The sequence below is a fragment of the Enoplosus armatus genome, chromosome 1 (assembly GCF_043641665.1).
Source record: "Enoplosus armatus isolate fEnoArm2 chromosome 1, fEnoArm2.hap1, whole genome shotgun sequence".
In the NCBI taxonomy this organism is placed as follows: domain Eukaryota; kingdom Metazoa; phylum Chordata; class Actinopteri; order Centrarchiformes; family Enoplosidae; genus Enoplosus; species Enoplosus armatus.
The window spans coordinates 26,750,673-26,771,381 of NC_092180.1; the positions used below are offsets into that span (position 1 = coordinate 26,750,673).

A 20,709-nucleotide genomic window follows, 5' to 3' on the forward strand; every position below is an offset into this window, starting at 1 on the left:
ATGGCCGACCACGAAGAATCCAAGAAGGCGAACGGCAGCGCAGGCCACTCTCCCCACCTTTTGGAGCCACCCAAAGAGAGCATGCAGCTGAAGAAGGAGATCTCGCTGCTCAACGGGGTCAGCCTGATCGTGGGGAACATGATCGGCTCGGGCATCTTCGTCTCCCCCAAGGGTGTGCTGATCTACAGCGCCTCTTACGGGCTGTCGCTAGTCATCTGGGTCATCGGGGGCCTGTTCTCGGTGGTGGGCGCCCTCTGCTACGCTGAGCTGGGCACCACCATCACCAAATCGGGGGCGTCTTATGCGTACATCCTGGAGTCATTCGGCGGCTTCATCGCGTTCATTCGCCTGTGGACGTCTTTGCTGATCATTGAGCCCACCAGCCAGGCGGTCATCGCCATCACGTTCGCAAACTACCTGGTGCAGCCGCTCTTTCCAACATGTGAACCGCCATATGTAGGATCCAGGCTCATCGCTGCAGCGTGTATATGTGAGTACCTCTGATCTGCTCTGTTCCCACAGGAGTAGAGACACAAGAACATTTATGAAACCGTCCTCTCTCCCCAGGCTTACTGACGTTCATCAACTCCGCCTACGTAAAGTGGGGCACCCGCGTGCAGGACATCTTCACCTACGCCAAGGTGGCAGCCCTCATCGTCATCATCGTCACTGGCATCGTCAAGCTGTGCCAGGGTGAGTGGGGTCGCTACAGACATTGTTCTTCCTTGCCGCAACTGCTGAAGGTGGCACAGGCTCAAACTTCTGCCATGGCTGAAAACCAGTTGCCGAAACAGTACAGACTAGACTGATTTTAAGGAAAGGTTGAAATCCACCATCGACAGTGGAATGACAAGGACTGATCGGCTACAGTTGTGACCGCTCCTTTAACTGTCTTGTCTCTGTCTTAGGTTACACAACCAACTTTGAATCGTCCTTTCAGGGATCGTCCACAGATCCCGGTGACATTGCGCTGGCGCTCTACTCTGCCCTCTTCTCCTATTCCGGCTGGGACACCCTCAACTTCGTCACTGAGGAGATCAAAAACCCTGAAAGGTAACTAACATGTTCCCACTCCGGTAGAAACCATGAGCGTCAGAATGCTCGAGTCGGTAATGATTTATAATGATCCAGTGTTCCTGTTGTTCCAGGAACCTGCCTCTGGCCATCGCCGTCTCCATGCCCATTGTCACCATCATCTACATCCTCACCAATGTGGCCTACTATGCTGTTCTGGATGTTAGCGCTATACTGGCCAGTGATGCAGTGGCAGTGGTGGGTAGACTAAACTGTAAAGCGCTGACAAGATGGCGCGAGGTGAGAGTGCGTCCGCTAAAACCACTTTCTGTCTCCGGTTCAGACGTTCGCAGATCACACTCTCGGCGTGATGAGCTGGATCATCCCCATCGCTGTGGCTCTGTCGTGCTACGGAGGTCTCAACGCCTCAATTATAGCCGCATCCAGGTAGAACACACACACACACACACACACACACACACACGTTCACACAAAAGACCACACTTTGCATGGCGCCACGTTGTCCGTCTCAATTCGTGTCTGTTGTTACCAGGTTGTTCTTCGTGGGCTCCCGTGAGGGTCACCTTCCAGACGCTCTGTCCATGATCCACATACAGAGATTCACTCCGATCCCGGCTCTGATCTTCAATGTACGGAAATAGAACAATTACATGTCACTCATAGTGCAGGAAGTACAGGAAGCTTCCACTTAGCGGTAGTCACAGGGACCGTAAGGTGGAGCCCGTTCATTTACTTGCTTCCTTCATTGTATCAAAGCACTTAAACTACTTTTCTTATTGTATGCTAAACTTATTTTCCACTCTAAAGAAATAGAATAAGTTATGCTTTGGTGTTAATGGAAACTAAAATGATCACGACTATACTTCTTTATTTCGACCACTTATCCGCCTAAGATAAATTAAAAAATGTTGATCATTTAAGAGGTGAAAATTGACTGTTTTCATCCTGCCCTTTCCTCCTCCGTCCGCTGTCCAGTGTGTCATGTCTCTGATCTACCTGACAGTGGAGGACGTCTTCCAGCTCATCAACTACTACAGCTTCAGCTACTGGTTCTTCATGGGTCTGTCCATCGCCGGGCAGATCTACCTCCGCTGGAAGGAGCCTGACAGACCCAGACCTCTCAAGGTAAGGGCCAAATAAACAAATAACCCCATGCGTCCATCCGTTCCTTCGTTCCTTCGTCCCGTTAGCAGTGGCAGACTGTGATCAATAATCATTACATTGATTATGATGCTCTGGAATATGTACCATTAACAAAAGCATTTCCCATAGACGCTGTTTATTCCACAGCAGATCCTGGATCTTTGTTGATGTCAACTGTGTGTTTTGTTTTGTTTGTTTGTTGCTGAAGAAGATGGGAGTGTTAATTATATATTGTTTTTTTTTAAATAAATAAGTGTCCTGCTGCAAACCTCCATCCATTAATTCATTCATTTAATTCTTTTCAAAAACATTAAAAATCTAGATAAGCTGAAAGCTAAAATGTGATAAGCTAAAAATATAAAGAGAGAGGTAAATAGACAACAAGTTTAACGTCGTTATTAATCTTGCTACAGCAATACCGTGCATGCTGTATTTTATGTAATGCCGATAACTTTTAATGAATGAATTCCAGAACTTCCTGTTGTCAAAGATATTACCAAAGTGACCACCACTGGACTGACTGAATGTTCCTCCTGATCTCTCTCTCTGCAGTTTACTCTGTTGTACCCGGTGGTGTTCTGTCTCTGTGCGCTCTTCCTGGTGGCGGTTCCTCTCTACAGCGACACCGTCAACTCCCTGATTGGCATTGCCATTGCCCTGTCAGGGGTGCCTGTCTACTTCCTGGGTGTCCATCTGCCAGTGTCCAAACGACCGCCTGTCGTCACCAAGCTACTGGGTGAGTTCGCCACAAGGCGCCCTTGTCACTTTGTTACCTTACCCTCTCTTGACAACGTGGAGCGGCTAACGTGTCGCTGTCTTCTCACTGCAGGTTCTCTGACTCACGTCACCCAGTACACCTGCTACTGTGTGCTGACAGAGATGGACAAAAGCGAATAGCATCCAAAACGCTTCACAACTCGACCCAGCGGTCACCGGGGGACCAGAGAAGGGATTTGTGACTCTCTTATTGTATTTTCTCTACGTAGAAGCGCTCAGACCTCACTGACTCGTTTACAACACTTGAAAATGCTGCCACGTGATGCACACGTTCACTTGCAGATGTATCCCGGAATTCAAGGACGTTGAAAAGGACTTCAAGCGTAAAGATAGATACGGTTATACTGCATATTGTGGATATTGTTGATGTCATTTCTTCATCACACTTATTTAATGACCTCTGTTACAAAGGATTCGCCTGGTTGGCTCTACAGGTGATTGTATGTGTGCCTGTGAGATTTCACGTTGAACTGACAATGATGCAAGCCGGTTTTATTACACGGATTTAACCAATTTTAACTGAAAGATGTTGTGTGCAGTATGTGTGTGAATGTGCCTAATCTCCCCTGAGTATTAAAGTATCATAGTCACGTTCACTTCCTGTATGAAAAAAGGAGAAGACAAGGTTTTGTCTGCTGCTATCTGAAGATTTTGAGTCAGCATTGTCTTTGTGTACTTTTGGTGTCTCATTTTTTTTTTTTTTTTTTGCATTTTAACTCTTTTTGCTATATGTTGAAATACAACTTTTGAGTCTTTGTGAATGTTTTAAGATTTTCGGCTGAGGTGGGTTAACGGTCTAACATTGTATGAAGCTGTAGCCTTCCCCTGTTCTACATCGACAGCTGTTCAGACTCAGACAGAGTGAAGGAAATCTCATTTTGTAAAAATAAAATGACACACAAGTTGGACGTCTCTGCCAGTAGTCACTATCTAAATCCATGACTCCAACACGTTCCAAAGGGGACGGGATGATTTAGATACAACTTGATGTTGAAAAAAGTAAATGCAATATGTCGTTTGTATGACAAATCAAATGTGCACAGGATTGAAGATTCACGTTTTTCAAGAAAAATATCATCTTAAATGGCTCCTCTTGGTTTCAATCTAGCACTTCATCTTATGCCATGAATGAGATCATACTTTGGCATTGGTTTTTCTAACTAAACAGTAAACACGCAGAGATGTTTGAAGTTTATTTTGAAAGCTTTCTTTTTATACACATCTACATATTTACAAAAAGTTTAATTCAACAAGCATCCGAGAGAAACAATCTGAACTTCAAAAAAAAAGGGGGAATTTTCTGAACCAAACTCGCACACCCACAACAAACATGATGCACCACGCTTTTAACAATTTGCAAAAAAAAAAACCTTAACACGCAACAATTATACCTACACACGCTACCATGCACAAAATGCAAACACCCTATGCAAACTGCAACCACGCGCGGCCCAAGACGTCTCACTAACAGAAGTGTTAACAGCACAAAGCATACCAGGCATATAACACTAATATGCAACATTTCTAAACACACACACACACACACGCACACACATATCCACTTTGAACAAACACCCACACACAAATTCACTCCACCATAGTTTAAAAAAAAGAAAAGAAAAAGGAAAAAAAAAAAGACACTCTGGATCTGGAAATAATGCCATCATCATCTTCATCTGTGTAGTAGAGAGAGGGATGATCTCACCCTAAAAAGATCCCAATTTGAGCCATTACGGGTCAACAAATTGTGACTCAAGACACATTTTTTATACTTTCTGCACTGGTTTCTGGTGTTAAGAGCATGTCGTTCTGTAAAAATCTGATGAGTGCTACACATAAATAGCTACACTTTGAGATGGGATTTTCTTGAAGTATATATTTATATTTCATATATTATGTGCCATTCTTGTTTAGCTCCACTCTCACCTACACAGAGCTCTACGGTGTTATTTGTGAAAAGGCATTGGGAGGATCCACTGACGGGTGTGGGTTAAGGGACAGATCAATCAGAACCATATTTGTCTCCATCGTCGTCATCCTCAGCGTCACCTTCACCACGGAAGTCCAGCTCGTGCAGCACTTCGGTCTGGTAGCGCTGCCAGCTCCTCCGGCTGTATGAGTGCTCCTCCTCCCAGTAACCTGCATGTGTGAGACAGGCATTAGCCAATGAATGACCGGAAGGACCGTGATCAGCAATAACACTTTCAGTCAGCTCTCAATATGGCTGCCAATGGCAACGACCTAAATAAAATAAGAAAATGGACTTACGAATAAGATCTAAATACGACATCAATACGTACCGCCATAACGCTCCTCTCTGTCACTGTCTGCATCGCTGTCCTCATCGGGGTAGTCATTTCTCCAGTTACCTTCCTCGTTTTCATCGTCCTCGTCTTCATACACCTCCTCTTCATGAACCACGAGGTCAGGCACCTGGGAGAAACAACAACCCACTGATCTGAAAGCCTAATTTTGGTTGATTCATTATTGGTTTTAGTGTCCTCAAGAGAATTTGTTTATATTAACAATAAAGATTAAATAAAGTCAGCTGTATGACGTGTGGAGAAACAAGTTTATATATGGTAGTGATTGGCCTAAAGTAGCGTTTGATCCAGGGCCACTACTTTGAGTTAAGAAAGCAAATGTAAGCTAGACAGCAGGGGCGACATTTACAGCTAGTCCTGTAATATAGTCAAGACCAGCTGCGTGTCAGCTGACCCCGGCTGATCTATCCAAAATACAAAATTTACCCATGTCTACTCTCTACTTATTCATTCACTCACTCAGATTTCAGCACTCATTCATCTGTCCGTCCAACCATCCAAACACACCAGTTCTCCCTCGTCGGCATAGGCCCTGACAGACAGGATGTCCTGGATCCACCCCGGCGTGACCGTTTCCTGGTAGTACAGATCGTAGACGTAGGCGGCGTCCTGCTCCCGGTGCTCTTCCCCCAGTCTCTCTCCGGATATGCTCAGACGCTCCCGCAGCAGCTTGGTGTTGTTACACAGGATCACTGCTGGGTCTGAGGACAGCGTCTTTACAAGAAACAGAGCGGGAGAATAAATGAATCCCTACTGAGGATGTCCACGTTAGAGGTTAGAGGGCCAGGCATGAGTCAACAGTTTAACGCACTATACAATGAGAAGGTAAACAACTGAAGCATGTGCGAGCCTTACCTCCTTGACCTTGTACCTTGTATTCAAAACAGCATTTAGACAGTTAATTAATGAGCTATTAAGTATTTACTGTTTATTCTGTTGAAAGCCTTTCGTGACACAAGTAAAGAAAATGTTCAGCAAATGTACTGCGATTACCTCTAATTTAAGAGTGAGGCATAATGCATTACTGATAGAATCTATTTCAATACGCAGTATGGTAATTGATGCCATTGCAGACAAAACACTACTAATACTCAATTGTAACCATCTACAATAATGCTCAACTCACCTTGCCAGAAGACTTGCCCTGGTCCTCTTCATCCTCATGTATGAGATCAACCACCTGGATTTCTCCAAGACCCCAACATTTGTCCTGCCCTTTCCCAGCTTCCTCTACGCCCTCAGGAGCATCTGTCTGGGGGTTTTGCTGCTCAGCTGGACTTGACAGCCCGGTACGGTGGCTAGACAGTATTCTGTAGCGTTCCTCCCTCCGGGTGCTCCACTTTGTGCTCCGTAGGTCCCCAATGATCCGTTGGGAGCTGGCAGCGGAGGGGCGCAGTGCGTGGGTCGTGCGAGGCCGCGCCAAAGCCTGCCGAACCTGCGTCTGAACGGGAGCATCCTGGCGGGGACATGACAGACAAGAGAGTCTAATGGGACCCTTACACTGATATGAGAAGATATCCGGCGTTTATTCGAGACACCTGCAAGCTGAAGAAGATTAAGCACGCAGCAGACCACCCTTCACAACATCTCACCGCCCCAACGTCAACTTTCAAACCCAAATCCTCACTGCATCCCTGAAGTAAACACGCAAAATGTCACAGCCAAACACACACACGCGTTAACAGCACACGACTATTTATATAAAAAGGCAGAACAGTACAATCCGCTTGAAATAACGCTAAACCAAAAAAGTGAAAGTTGTATACTGTTACGTTATACCGGAATATGTTTACCAGCTAGCCTCATAACGTTATGACTGAGCTGTTTGGCATTGTGTGACTAAACTACTTAAATAACGTTAAAAGCTACGACGACTTAGATTATAGATGAAGTCAAATCATTTGCGAGGCCTGCAAACACGTCACAACTACGTTCAACATCAACAAAACGAGCTAACGATCGCACAGGCTAATGACATTTGGGGCTGATGTACGGCTAATGACTAGCCTGAGTGCTATGCTAACAACAACAGCGCAGAAAGCGCGTTGTTTTCCCAACGACTACCATTACTTAAAGTGGTTCATTTCAGCACGCGACCAGCCAGTCGACCGTATAAAATCGTTACGTTTGTACCGAGACGCAAACTTAACGTGTATATTTGCCGTTTCCCACCGTTAGCCTGCAGCGCTTGGTTAGCTAACACCGCGGCTGTACCAGCGGGCCTCTCACCTGTGTCGCCACAGTCGCCACGAGTTTGAAGACAGAGTTTTCCACCTCGGCTTCATTGGGCTCCGGTACCGGTTCGCCAGAGCTCTGGGACGTCTCTGGGCGGATACGTTTGCACGCCAGCAACAACGCATCTGCGGGGTCGGTCCCCCTTTTCCTCTTGACTCGCAGAATCGTCGTGTTCGGATCCATGTCGTCTCTCTCTGTCTGAGTTAGTCTGGTTTGTCTGGCAGATAGAGAGGAGGAAAACTGGAGAGCGCTCACTCCGCCTTTATTTCCGGGTACCAGAAACGTCACCGCGCTCGGGTTGTAGGGCGCGGAAATGTCAACAAATACTGTAGTTTCCTCTGATGAATTACTCGTCGTATTTCCTATCCTCTAACGTTATTTATTTAATGCGTTCCGTCAAAATATACTTTTCTAGCCCTCATATTCCCTTAATATAATATGTGCACGAAGCTCATTCTTTGGAGCGTGCCACATTAATAATACACGTTTAAGTAGTTAATTATAACCAATGAAATTGTTGCATGACACAGAAAAAATCTAAATTGTGACGAATTAAATGCACAATGAAATGCTGATATTGAAAAGCTAAAAACTTGTAGGCCTAATTGTTTGTTTTTTTTTCCCCCCTGTTTGTCCAGTTGTGTTTTTCTATCATATTCAATCTCACACCATTTGTCTAAGAAACAAAGAAACATTAGTATGTGTGGAATGATAAAAAAAAAAAAAGAAAAAGAAAATGCTCTTCGCAAAACAATATTTTAAGAGCATAACATTTAAATTAAGTGTATATTATTTTTTTTTTCTCTTTTTCTCTTGACACTAAACTGACAGTGCAGTGTAGCTGTTGGCTGCTGTGGTAATACTGGTTCATCATCTAGCAGAGAACTGTTAACATTGGACAATTGCATTCACGGTATTTTCTTTAAATACTTAATTTCAATGTTTCCTTCGTCATCTTCCAAAGAATTGTTTTACTTCAAAGTCCACTGCACATTTTTGTACTTTTCATACAAGTTAAATCAAATTAAGAAATAACCGAAACTGCAGTGACAGTATGACACATATGGAAATTATTAGCTCAAATTTTCGAACAACTTTCGAATCCATTTTGTGAACTTGTGTATCTTCGCTTGCATCTTCTGCTGAAACTCAGCCATCTCTCCTTCATATGTAATGTGGTTAACTGACATACACACATCAGGTCGGTCTTGCTGAGCAGCTCCGGCGTTCTTCTCCTGCTTTGTGCACATTGTGTGTATGCCAGGAGGGGCCAAAGTGACTGGTCACTCTAAAGGCAGAAGAAAACAAAAACAATTGGCTGCTTGCTCTGGGTGGGGGGGGGGGGGGGGGGGGTAGTCACACGACCGGTTTTAAATGTATGAGGAGGTGGAGCCACACTGAAAAGAGGAACCACACCACCCCACCCCAGTGTAGTTAGAGGTTTCCTAGAGTGACAGGCGGGCTGCAGTCAATGCAAGTCCTTTTTCTATGAGGAAAAAAACAGCTTAGTTCCTCTGGCACTTTTCAAGAATAGTGTATAACAGTCCTACCCATACAGAGGTGAGTCCACATTTTACTCTCTATAAATAACCAGCTTTACCATTTTTACATGCTGTATTTAGACAGACATAACCCTTGACAAATGGACATTTCTCAAAGACAATCATTCCAAATAACTTCAGCTAATATTGTAATAATCCAAGCGTTGTTTTATTTTCCCAAACGAATTCAGCACTGACGTTGCTCTTTCTCATCTTTACTGTTGGTCTCAGTGTGTTCAACATGTCAGCTGCCATCTGTCTGCTGTCTGAAGAGCACTTTCTGTGCTCCATCTGCCTGGATGTGTTCACCACCCCTGTCACCATACCGTGTGGACACAACTTCTGCAAAAGCTGCATCACTGAAAACTGGAGGATCAACAGAAAAGGCCAGTGCCCCGTGTGTAAAAAGCTTTTTGGCACAAGACCTGAGCTGCATGTCAATACTTTCATATCTGAACTGGCTGCTCAGTTCAGACAGTCAGCTGCAAAGAAAGCCTCGGAGGTCGCCAAACCTGGAGAGGTCCCCTGTGACGTCTGCACCGGGATCAAGCTGAAGGCCCGGAAGTCCTGCCTGGTGTGCCTGGCCTCGTACTGCGAGGCTCACCTGGAGCGACATTGGACAGTGTCAGGCCTGAAAACACATGAGCTCACTGAGCCTCTGGGTAACCTCGAAGACAGGATGTGTGCACAGCATAATGAACTCCTTGAGCTGTTCTGCAAGACTGACCAGATGTGCGTTTGTCAGTGTTGCACTGAGTCAGACCATAAGTCACATGACGTTGTTCCTCTGAAAGCAGAATGCGAAGGAAAGAAGAGTGAGCTGGGGAAGACCGAGGCAGAATTGCAGCGGATGATCCAGGAGAGACAGCTGAAGACGCAGGAGCTCAGGCAGTCAGCAAAGCTCCACAAAGAAGCTGCAGACAGAGAGGCAGCAGATGGCGTAGGGGTCTTCACTGCTCTGACACAGTGTGTTGAGACAGGCCTGACTGAGCTCACTGAACAGATCACAAAGGCGCAAGAGGCCACAGCGAAACGAGCCGAAGACTTCATCAAAGAGCTGGATCAGGAGATCGCCGAGCTGATGAGGAGAAACGCTGAGGTGAAGCAGCTCGCACGCTCTGATGATCACCTCCACTTCCTCCAAAGATTCTCATCCCTGAACGTCTCTCTACCCGGTATAGACTGGTCGAGGATCAGCCTCCGACCGCCGTCGTATGAGGGGACTGTGGCAAGAGCTGTCGCTCAGCTTAAGGGGACACTCGGCAAAGGGACGGAGAAGCTGCTCGGAGCTGAGCTGGAGAGGGTGCAGCGATATGCAGAGGATGTGGCCTTTGATCCCGATACAGCGCACCCTAAACTCATCCTGTCAGATGATGGGAGACAAGTAAATCACAGTGACGTAGAGAGGAGCCTCCCAGACAGTCCGGAGAGATTTTCATATTGTGTCATTGTCTTGGGAAAGCAGAGTTTCTCCTCTGGCAGATTCTACTACGAGGTCGAGGTCAAAGGGAAAACTAAATGGGATTTAGGAGTGGTCAGCGAGTCGGCCAACAGGAAAGGAAAAATCACATCAAGCCCGGAGGCTGGTTACTGGACTCTGCAGCTGAGGAACGGAAATGAGTACGTAGCCCTCACCGACCCGGATGTCGTCCTCTCTCTGAAGTCGCAGCCTCAGAAGGTGGGAGTGTTTGTGGATTATGAGGAGGGTCTGGTCTCCTTCTATAATGTTGATGCTGCAGATATTATTTACTCCTTCACCGGCTGCTCTTTCACAGAAAAACTCCACCCGTTCTTCAGTCCCTGTTTTAATGATGGTGGTTGCAACTCTGCTCCTCTCAGGATCTCTGTCGTCCATAAAACTGATTGAACCGGCCACTTTTTCCAGAAATGATTACTTGTCACCTGCGTCACCTAACCCTAACCCCCCCCCCCCGCCCTATCAGATAAACTCAGGTATACCCTCATCAACACCACCCATTATGTTCCAGGCGTGGTTAGCTAAACATATTGGATAAAATAGTCAGGTAAGGAGTGGTAATGCACTGTACATACTTCACAGTTTTTTTTACAAGTTCAAATTTCTAAAAGTTACAACTTTAAAACATGTTTTTTGTCATTTGAATAGGAGAAAATCTGTGTACTGTTATCCCGTATGTTATCCCAGGACAGACACAACAATACAATCAGAAATCTGGAAGTAGACATGAGACATTCATTTATTTTAACCTTGGTTTTTGGATGGTTCTTTTCATTATGGAATGTAGTTTTGTGGGGTTTTATTTATATATCTATGGTTTTATTTTGTGAGTATTTATTTCTCGTGTTTTGGTAATCAGTGTTGGTTGATTAGAATGTAATTTCCATGTTGTTACTGGATGAAGAAATTGAACCTTGGACCTTGGATAGCCAACAGATGGCACTCATCTGCCAATGTTACATCCAGTAGCACATACAACCTATGAATTGCATTTGTTTGGATTTCTTCTTTTTTTTTTAAGTTTCTACAAGATATGCCAGAGGTGGTTACATTTTCTTTCTTTTTTGTACATAAATACTATAAATACTTGTTATATACTTGTTTCTAAGGTATCTGGATCTGGTGGTTTTAGTGAAAGTGCAAGCAGAACAGGTTTAGCTGCAGTGCAAATCGGCATTTACAATACAAGAAAGCAAAAAATCTCAATATATCACTTAACAAAAAGACAAAAGCAAAAACACAGACAAACACTGACGTTTCACAAAACAGAGTGTCCACGCAACAAAGAACCAAAGCAGGATTTGTACCACAAAGCACTGGCCAAACAGGCAACAGTTCAAACTGACAGAAGGAATGGATGCATTACTGGGAACAGGCCCAGGACTCAAGGGAACGGCTGAGCCGGAGACTCTGTCATGTGACCTTTGACATTTGTCGTTGGAGATTCAAAGGAAACCGTCGCGTTTTCAACTTTGGTGAACTTTGACACGTGAATTTGCATCATTGACCAGCAACAGGCTATCTTAACTGTGCGAACCTTTCAGGAAACAGAGAGAGAACTTCTGAGCGAACAAACTAACAAGCCACATACGGTGTCCATTTTGTCACACTGCTTTCTGAAAGCGAGTGTTTCGGGCTTCAGGCCCACAGCAATGTTTCTGTGAGGGGTGTTTCTCAAACGCAACAAACACGTGTTAAGCCTTAAAAGCAAACCAGGGGGCAACCAAAATCCCCGGAAAGCACTGTGTCTGGGTTTATTTAACCCATAAGAACCCATGGTGACACCGGTGTAACACACACTTCAAAGGCCCCAGAATCTTCCTTATACAGCTTTGTGCTTGATCTTAACTCATTAAGTCACTGAGCGACATATACGTAACATCCTGGTGTGGCGGTCATGTCACAGTCATGTTACTGTGACAGGTCGGGACCTTTTCAAAATGGTGGTGGTGACATGTAAACACAAGTGAAGGAAGCAACTCATTTCAAAAAGCCTGTATTTTGATACTGAAGGTAAGTTAAAACCCATTTAACGATTCTAATGCTTTAATAGTGTCTCCTGTATACAGTCAACCATGTTTCTTGAACAAATTAATATAAAACAATAAAACAAGTAAATTTACCATAAACGCCCAATGTAACGTCACAGATCTTTGACAGTATAAAAAAAAAACCCTATCAGAAATGTCTTCAATGTGGCCCACTTGGTCTGTGGTGTATTCCCCATAATTGTCCTTTGAGGGGAAATGGGTCTGGGTTCTTATGGGTTAAAGAAGTTGCAAGTCCTGTAAACACCTAATATAGGCAGCGGATAACACGTTTGTTTTAGCGGTGAGTATCAGTTATTGAAGCTGGTGGTCATCATTTTCTGAGAGGAGGGGTCCCTGACTGAGGAGTTATTGTCAGATCGAGACTTGCAGGTCAAAGCCACGGACCACAGGAACATAAATACACCTGAGAAGAAGAAAAAAAGAAAGGCCGTGTGAATTCTTCCGGCAAATCATAAAAACACTGTGCGTACTTTATACGAAGATCACGCGCATACTGACCCTGCAGGGAGTTCAGTATCGTGAATACATAGATCCCAGGGAGGGAGATGTAGGTGGTGCTCGCAAACCCCCAAGATAAGCCCAGCACACAGCTGAGGCCCAGCACTGTGGCACAGTCCTTCCATAACTGGGTCCCTTTCTCTTTGTTCATCTTCTTCCAGCTGCTGGTGCTTTCACTGCCTCCACTACCTGCCCTTAGCCGCCAGAGCTTAAACACCACCAGCCCCAGCATGCAGGAATTACACAGTACCACCAGGCACGGGAAGGCCACAGTGGTGATGTAGCTGACTAAAAGCCTGTGTGGGAAATTGCTGCTCATCCAGCATCTGCAGGTTGTTAAGAAACAAAGCCAACATTTTAAAAGATTGATCAACATTTGATTTGGATCTGCTGAGAATTCAAACCTCCTGTGTGGCTGAATATTTCACATCACAACACTGAATCTTGGTTTCTTACATCTGTGCTGTGGAATTGTCCCTCTGTCCCAGGCTGTGTTTGCCATAAACGCCGGAAATCCCACAAACCACTGCAGTCAGTGTAGGAAGACCTGCACAAAGAACAAAAATAACCCCCCAAAAAAAACAATTTACTTCCAACCGACCCCGCATACACCTGCCTGCTGCTGTTAATGTTCACTAAAGCACCCAATCCATGGCTCCAACAGACACACTCCTTCCTCCTGTTGTAATGTAATGTCCTGCCCAGCTGTTTTGGGAAGTTGTTTGCTTCTTCATGAGGGAACCAGTGGGTTTGGGGCTGAGCGCCTCTGAGATGTGTAAATAAGCAACTGTTTGCTGACAGGTTTGCCACATCAACCCAAAAGGGAAAAATATGTGGGTTTACAGCTTGTTCCTGCTGCCCCCAAGTGGCCAAAAGGTCTATCTCCGCTTTAGAGCCCTTAAGACTTCAGGCGATATTGTGCTTTCGAGGTGCATATGCCCAAACAAATTTACAGCAAATAAAATCAACACAAACCAACTGACACACAATGAATGTAGGGCCTCCTGGTGCCTGCTTCGCCCAGTTGGTAATCCTGACTTCATCATGATACCCCTGCCCTTGAGCACATGCTTCAACATGAGATACAAATACTGGAACTAGTACTGCATCGCTAGTAGTAAAAAACTCCAGTGGGTACATGTAACTTGTTGATGTAGCTCTAGATGGGGGAAAAAAACTGAATATGGGACTATATATATCAATCAGACGGTTTAGTTCAAGCATTTCCATGGCTGTTAGCCACTAATGGTCTCACATTTAAAAATGAATTTCTAATAACATCATAAATAGTCTTTTTCCACAGGGGATTTTGATTTGGCTATTTCCCTGACGTATTAACTGTATATTGGAAGAGAGCAAATCCATACTCACCCCATCCCACCAAGCTGAGCTTGAGCAGGTATCTCCTGACGTAGATGTTGAAGACTCGGACTAGGAGGAGGTAGAGGTGGAACCCTTCCAGAGCCGTCCAGCTGAAGGCGGCCAGCAGGGACCAGTGCAAAAGGAGACCCAGACCCCGGCAAACCCAGCCCTCCTCGTTCTCATTCACCTGCCACACCCAGAAGCAGCACAGCAGGAAGCTGAGGTGGAGGCAGAGCAGCGCCCCCGTTAGTTGCATATGCACGCCGATGGCCTTCTCGGGACGCCGCCGTCTGAAAGAGAGACAGTATGCAGTATGTTGTGATCATTTTTGTATTGCCTGTTTAGCAGATACAGTGCTACATCTGGCCATCTATGACCTGAGTTCTTCAGGTATATTCACCTCAACACAGTCCTATGCACAAAACAACAGTTTTGATGTTACCTTAGCTTCTGATTTAGCATTTTCTTGGCTACTGTACCACAAGGACCTGAGACTTTTTGTCTTAATTCTGCTTTCTGGCATACAGCATTACTATATGATAACGAGGGGCTGCATCCTTACTTTATGCTCAACACGAACTAGTTTGCGTCACATGTCTTTTATCATGTAGTCACAGGAAATGCATCGTGCTAGTCAGTGAGATTAGCACCGACCGCTGTCATCAAACGTGCATCTACCGGTCATCTAATGTTCACTTTCAACATTCTTATAAACAGAAGATCAGTTTGAAATACTGCAGGGAGTAATGGAACAAGACGGATCGGAGCTTTTGGATGAAGAGCTGCAGGCGACACGCTGCACACCTCCAACTTCTCAGCAAGATAACCAACTCTTTTCACTGTGCCCTGCACCGCACTTGCTGTTAGGCCTATCACCAGTAACCACAGGCATCGCCAAGTCAACCAGGACGTTGAAATCTTAAGGATTTTTTTATTTTATTTGATGGCCTTGCCGCCCTGGCATTTGGCCTTGGTGCCCTCAAAAAAAGCCACCAACGGCCAAGTGGCATTGCCCCTAAAATGATGACATTCTAGGCCTGCTGCTGCGTAAAGAAAGCTGAAACATTCCTCTCGTGGGCTGCCTGTAAGAGAACATGTATTGGTGCCATGTATGGAGAGACAGCTCAACCGCTGAGCTTGTTTGACCCAAAACGTCTCCTGACAAACCTCGGTGACCTATAACACATGTTATCAGAACAACACATACCAACCATCAACGCTTTCTTCCATGCTCTATTACTAACTTGTCTTATATCAGTAGATGCACATGCAATCATGCCCTGACTGTAGGAATTTCAACTGCCACAAAGCCTCTACTTTTTTTGTGTGTGTGTGTGAGTGAGTGAGTTAGAGCTGCTGCTGAGTTGCTGCTGTGGTTTTTGTCAGTCTCACACGCATCAGACCAAATGCAATACATGAACCTTTTACCCACATGACTGTGGGGTGCCACCTTTGAACAAGAAAGATGTACCAGATTTACGACGTGAAACAGTGTGGTCAAAGTACCTCAGTAGGCCAAAAAACGCATACGTCTGTGGGTGGACTTCTACAGGAAGAAAGCCCTGTTGTTCTGTGAAATGAATCCATAAATAACACACACACACACACACACACACACTCCACGCATTGCTTCAGTCCCTTGTCAAAAAGGGACTGAGGATGTCATCTCTGTTAAACGCAACACGATAGATATTTTATGATATATGATTGATCACCTGAGACTCGTGGGTATAATTCTATTCAAGTCAAACTCACTGTAGACATATATAGATGATCAAGCTGAGAGCTGAGAAGAAGACGGAGAGAGCTGACCCGATGTAGGTGATATAGCTCAGGTTCACAGCGTTCCTCTTATCCACTGATAAGACGGGGTTCTGGAATAGAAAAGGATGCAATCAAAACGCAACTTCAGATGTGTTTTAAGTTCAGAAGTCAGATGGAAGCCTTTTCAGTAGACTCTACTCTGTAAGTGCAGCTGTTATTTATGCACATTTTCAATCTGTGCATAAAAAAAAGGCACTTTTGCTCTTGTGTTTTTGGTTTTGGAAAGGAAACACATCACCCTCCAAACTACTTCAATGCTGAGTATTGCTCTTAGTACAGCCCATGCACGCGATAACGCGTTATCTGTCATCATCTTACCACGAGCACGGCAAAGAAGCTCAGGTGGTTGCAGCTGCAAATGAATTCAGCTCCGTTGTCGCTGGTATCACAGCCGTCTGTGGCCCAACGACCTGAAAACACACACGAATATGACGGATGAACCTGAGCTCATCTTCTTTTTACTTAAGGGCAAAGATGCTGCAGGCCGGCATGTGTCGCCCACCTGTGCCATCCTCCTGCTCTGACTCCTGCCAAAACACACACGTCGCATCTTCCACCTGAAACACATTCCAAAAGCGCGTTCAAAATGAGAGGGAAGCCGGGGTGTTTACATCCAAGTGTAATGCTAAGCACAGGTGGCTTTACCTGTATGCTGTGTTTGAAGGTTAATTTGATGGGTTGTGAAAGGTTTCTGACAGGACTGTTCCCTGCCCTCACCGCCAGGACAAACTCACCCATAACAGAGCCTTGCCTGTGTCTAGGTCTGTCCTGGTCCGGTATGAGTGCTCTCCCCTTTCCTTTTCCCAGAGGAGGACTCAGCTGCAGACATGGACAGAGGTGATATGACATTAATGCTGGGGTGAGTCTAATCAGAGTAATCAGTGAAACGGCTCCCAAAGCGTGTTGAAGGACCGCATCAACACTGGCGACAGTATCAACCTGTCCTTGATTTTCATAGTACACAGTGGCTGACTGCGAGCATACAGAGCTCATGGAAATCAATGCAAATCAGCGTGAGGGGAAATCTTACTTTGTATAATGATGCCGAGGGAGCTAACTTAGAGTAGAAGCCGGTGTCAATGTTCAAACGCATTAAGGTCCTCGTCCTTCCTCTTGAATTGCAGCCACTTTTGCAGATTTCCCAAATAAAAAGAACGCCCTTAATTCACCTACTTGTCTTTACTTGCATGTCCACATTAATCAATAAGGCCAGTCAAGAAGGGATTACCTGGTCTCGCCTGGGAGGTCGCACATTTTAGTACCTTCCAGAGCTACTGACCTTGAAGAAGGTGCTGTTGATCACGGTGGCCACCAGAAGTACCTCCTCCTCGGACGCAGCGCCTCTGCTTCGTTGGAGAGCCGAGGATGGGATGTGAACCCTGTGCTGAGGAGTGGGACTCACTTCAGCCTAAAAACCACACAAGAAGACAACAGTTCACTCACCACACACCAAGGGAAATATTTATTTAATACGATAAATAACTAAAAAAACAATTGAAAAAAGAGGAAAGACAATACATCCCGACCTCAACTGTGTGTGTGTGTATGATGTTTTGCGAGTGCATTTCATACACATACACGTTCATACATAACACCTCCGGTTGTTTTACCTCGAAAGACCAATTGAGAACCGGATGAGACAAGGACTGCGAGCCAGTCAAACCAAAACATGGCCTCACCTCTTGAGACGAGTTCACCTTCCGATGAATGAAGCCGGGTGAAAAGCGGAGTCTGGGCCTGCACGATGCAATTCTGTCCTCATAACACCTACCAACACACATTTCACATACTTCAGCATTTCAGCGATCTAGACACAAGTTCTACAACATTACAACTACGCTATTATACCATTATAAGTACTAAATACTACTCAAGGTATTGATTTTAGGTGAACACGGCTAAGTTGTCTTTAGGTTATATGCAATAGCACTGCTGAGTGACAACCTTTGACATTATTGTACATTATGTTGTATTGCTGGTGAAGCCATTTCAAAACACTGTTGTATAAACAGAGAAATGCGCAGTCATGCGCTTTTGGTTCCTGAAAAGCAGAATCTGGAGATGAGAAAACTTCCTCCAGCAACAACACAGTAAGCTGCAATGACTTATTTGCTCGGCCATTGTTCACATGCTTATTTTGTCCCTGGGTCTCACACTCATGTCAAAGATCCACTGCGTGACTCACCTGGTCCAGGGGACATCACCTAGTTGACACTCACTGAAGACATCTTCACAGAAGTCTGTCAGAGACAGAGGGCGAAAGAGAGTCGGAGATAGCACAAGATAGGGATGGACACACTGTGTACCAGGCTGACAGTTCAAATTCTCACTCCAGAGAAACATGACAGGCAAGACTTTCTGTTGCGACTGTTTGGTCACCACTTACTCTGCGAGACTGTGGGATTTAGTGTTGCACGACTGGTTGGGTAAGAGTCCCTAACGTCGGGCAGCAGAGGACCATGAGTGACTTTATTTTTCTCTCTGCTTGATGATCCACGACCTTGATGTATCAACAGTCAAAATTACATTCACCTCACGAGCACACAACCGCAAACACACAATAAACAAATGTGAACAACTCACCGCCTGCTTGGGTCTGGGAAAAAAAACAGACGAGATAAAGGGTAATAATCCACATGGTGCCTCACTGTTGTTCAAACAGAAGATGTTACAACTTCCACTCACAGCATTTCTCTGCTTGTTGGACGTTTGCTTGATGAGGTGGGCTGGGGGAGTTTCACATCTACATACATTACAAGGTGGTGGCGGAGCAGGGGTGACGAGCTCATGCGAACAGGAAGTGATTCATATCAGATGAGCTTAAAATGGTACAAAATGATCCAATTCTTTTAAGCTGCTGATGTCCGTTTTTTTTTTTTTTAATTGGAAATCTCTGTGACAATCTCTGTGACATCTGCTCACGAGAGTAAGATGTCACACTGTGGATTTATATATAAATCCCCACCTCTTACAATGGGACATAGAAACAAATGATATGGATATTTGACCATGTCTAAATCTCCAACGTCACACAAAGGAGCCTAGAGAAAAAGAGGAAGTTTCCAAATGTTACCGTTTTCCGACAGACGCAAGAAAAAAAAAAAAAAATAGGAGAAATAGTCAAGTCACAATGGTCAACTGACACAGTTGGAAGCGAAACTCAGACATGCACAAACCACTGTTTTCAAAAGAAAAAAACGTTCTTTCCAATATCATCTGAATGATTCAAAGCTGTGCGTGTGATTTCAAGGATTGGTGGAGTAAACCACTTGCACTTGTTCTGTACTGATATATTCAGTAACTATAAAAACACAATACAGTAGGTTATTGAAAGAAACTGCTTTATTTCAATGACAGAATTGACTCAAACAAAAGAGTTATGTTTGTGTGAGGACAGTTTTAAAGTTACAGAGAGTTTACAGTTAAGGGAATTTCCAGGAGGGTCACATGGGTTTACATCCGGACTTCATCACTAATGGCAGGGGGGGGGGGGGTTCTAATTAGATTTGATTCCTGTCTTCACAGGGTTTGAAGTCATCCTGTCCTCTGTGTCTCTCTTCCTCTGCTTCTTGACTGACAGGCAGATCCACAGGAAGATAAAGAAACCTTGACAAAGAGACACACACAGATTATAAAAACACGAGTGGAGTCACAAAAGCTGATGAAACGGAACCTGAACAGACACGTTTGATAAAGACACTCTTGTTCATATGGACAGGTTAAAAACTTTTTCAACACGACTCAGAACTGACAGCTGACCTTGTGTGGAGTTGAGGATGCAGAAAAGGTAGAGGATGGGGTAGTTGACATATCCCGAGCCGAGGAAGGCCAGGCCCCAGGTGGTTCCCATCAGGCAGGTGATGCCTAACACAGTGAGGCCACTCCTGCAGGAATCACCGAACCTCTCTGGGTGTCTCCAAGTCTTTCCCCGGGCCTCTGCTCCGAGCTTTGAGTCGCTCCTGCACGCTTGTTTCCTCTTACAGATACCGGAGGCCACTGCCATCAATATGCCAGAGTTGAAGATGAATATGAGGGTGAAATACACCAGGTTCAAGGCGTAGAAAAAGGAATCATCTGTGATCCAGCAGCTGTGGGACAGGCAGGACACCCAAACGACTGTGAGAATATAGTTTAGAGGGTACATTCAGTCGGGTACAGTATATGAAAATAATAGAAACAAATATTACAACAGTTAAAAGTTACAATTCTTAAGATTTGCATGAAATCAAACCCTGTTTTTGATGCTATTTTACGGTTTATGAATTTACATCCCGCCACTCCCTTGCACGATTCAAATTGCCTTCACCCACACGGTTTTTCATTACTGTAAACCGCACTTGACGATTAAAACAAAAAAAATATAAGCATTGGATTCATATTGATAAAATGGATTATTTCTGTTGTCTTGCTTAAAACAGTCAGGATTTACTTACATGGCGTTA

General features: G+C 44.8%; 4 protein-coding genes across 5 annotated transcripts; 2 read left to right on the top strand and 2 right to left on the bottom strand.

The window, feature by feature from the left end:
• Window positions 1-3,075, top strand: slc7a6 (solute carrier family 7 member 6). The gene is made up of 9 exons (XM_070912312.1): window positions 1-490; window positions 568-693; window positions 909-1,053; window positions 1,149-1,272; window positions 1,358-1,461; window positions 1,568-1,664; window positions 2,011-2,160; window positions 2,731-2,914; window positions 3,008-3,075. Exons 1-9 carry the CDS (start codon window positions 1-3, stop codon window positions 3,073-3,075), a joined length of 1,488 nt encoding a protein of 495 aa, XP_070768413.1.
• A 1,077-nt stretch (window positions 3,076-4,152) lies between these two features.
• On the bottom strand, window positions 4,153-7,697 carry slc7a6os (solute carrier family 7 member 6 opposite strand). The gene is made up of 5 exons (XM_070912431.1): window positions 7,509-7,697; window positions 6,406-6,735; window positions 5,787-5,993; window positions 5,256-5,388; window positions 4,153-5,094 (listed from the first exon to the last, which is right to left on the bottom strand). Exons 1-5 carry the CDS (start codon window positions 7,695-7,697, stop codon window positions 4,958-4,960), a joined length of 996 nt encoding a protein of 331 aa, XP_070768532.1. The 3' UTR covers window positions 4,153-4,957.
• A 1,599-nt stretch (window positions 7,698-9,296) lies between these two features.
• Window positions 9,297-10,922, top strand: LOC139286058 (nuclear factor 7, ovary-like). Of its 2 annotated transcripts, XM_070906844.1 has the most exons (2): window positions 9,297-9,967; window positions 10,094-10,922. In XM_070906844.1, exons 1-2 carry the CDS (start codon window positions 9,297-9,299, stop codon window positions 10,920-10,922), a joined length of 1,500 nt encoding a protein of 499 aa, XP_070762945.1. The 2 variants fall into 2 exon arrangements, with proteins under 2 accessions (XP_070762945.1, XP_070762862.1); XM_070906761.1 differs by having other exon boundaries at window positions 9,297-10,922.
• Window positions 10,923-12,607: 1,685 nt separating this feature from the next.
• Window positions 12,608-18,905, bottom strand: LOC139288837 (adhesion G-protein coupled receptor G1-like). The gene is made up of 12 exons (XM_070910273.1): window positions 18,851-18,905; window positions 18,453-18,507; window positions 17,947-18,034; window positions 17,547-17,675; window positions 16,913-17,086; window positions 16,770-16,824; window positions 16,586-16,677; window positions 16,199-16,317; window positions 14,453-14,733; window positions 13,538-13,628; window positions 13,082-13,407; window positions 12,608-12,986 (listed from the first exon to the last, which is right to left on the bottom strand). The coding sequence occupies exons 1-12, from the start codon at window positions 18,903-18,905 to the stop codon at window positions 12,871-12,873; spliced, it is 1,581 nt and encodes a 526-aa protein (XP_070766374.1). The 3' UTR covers window positions 12,608-12,870.
• Window positions 18,906-20,709: the final 1,804 nt, after the last annotated feature.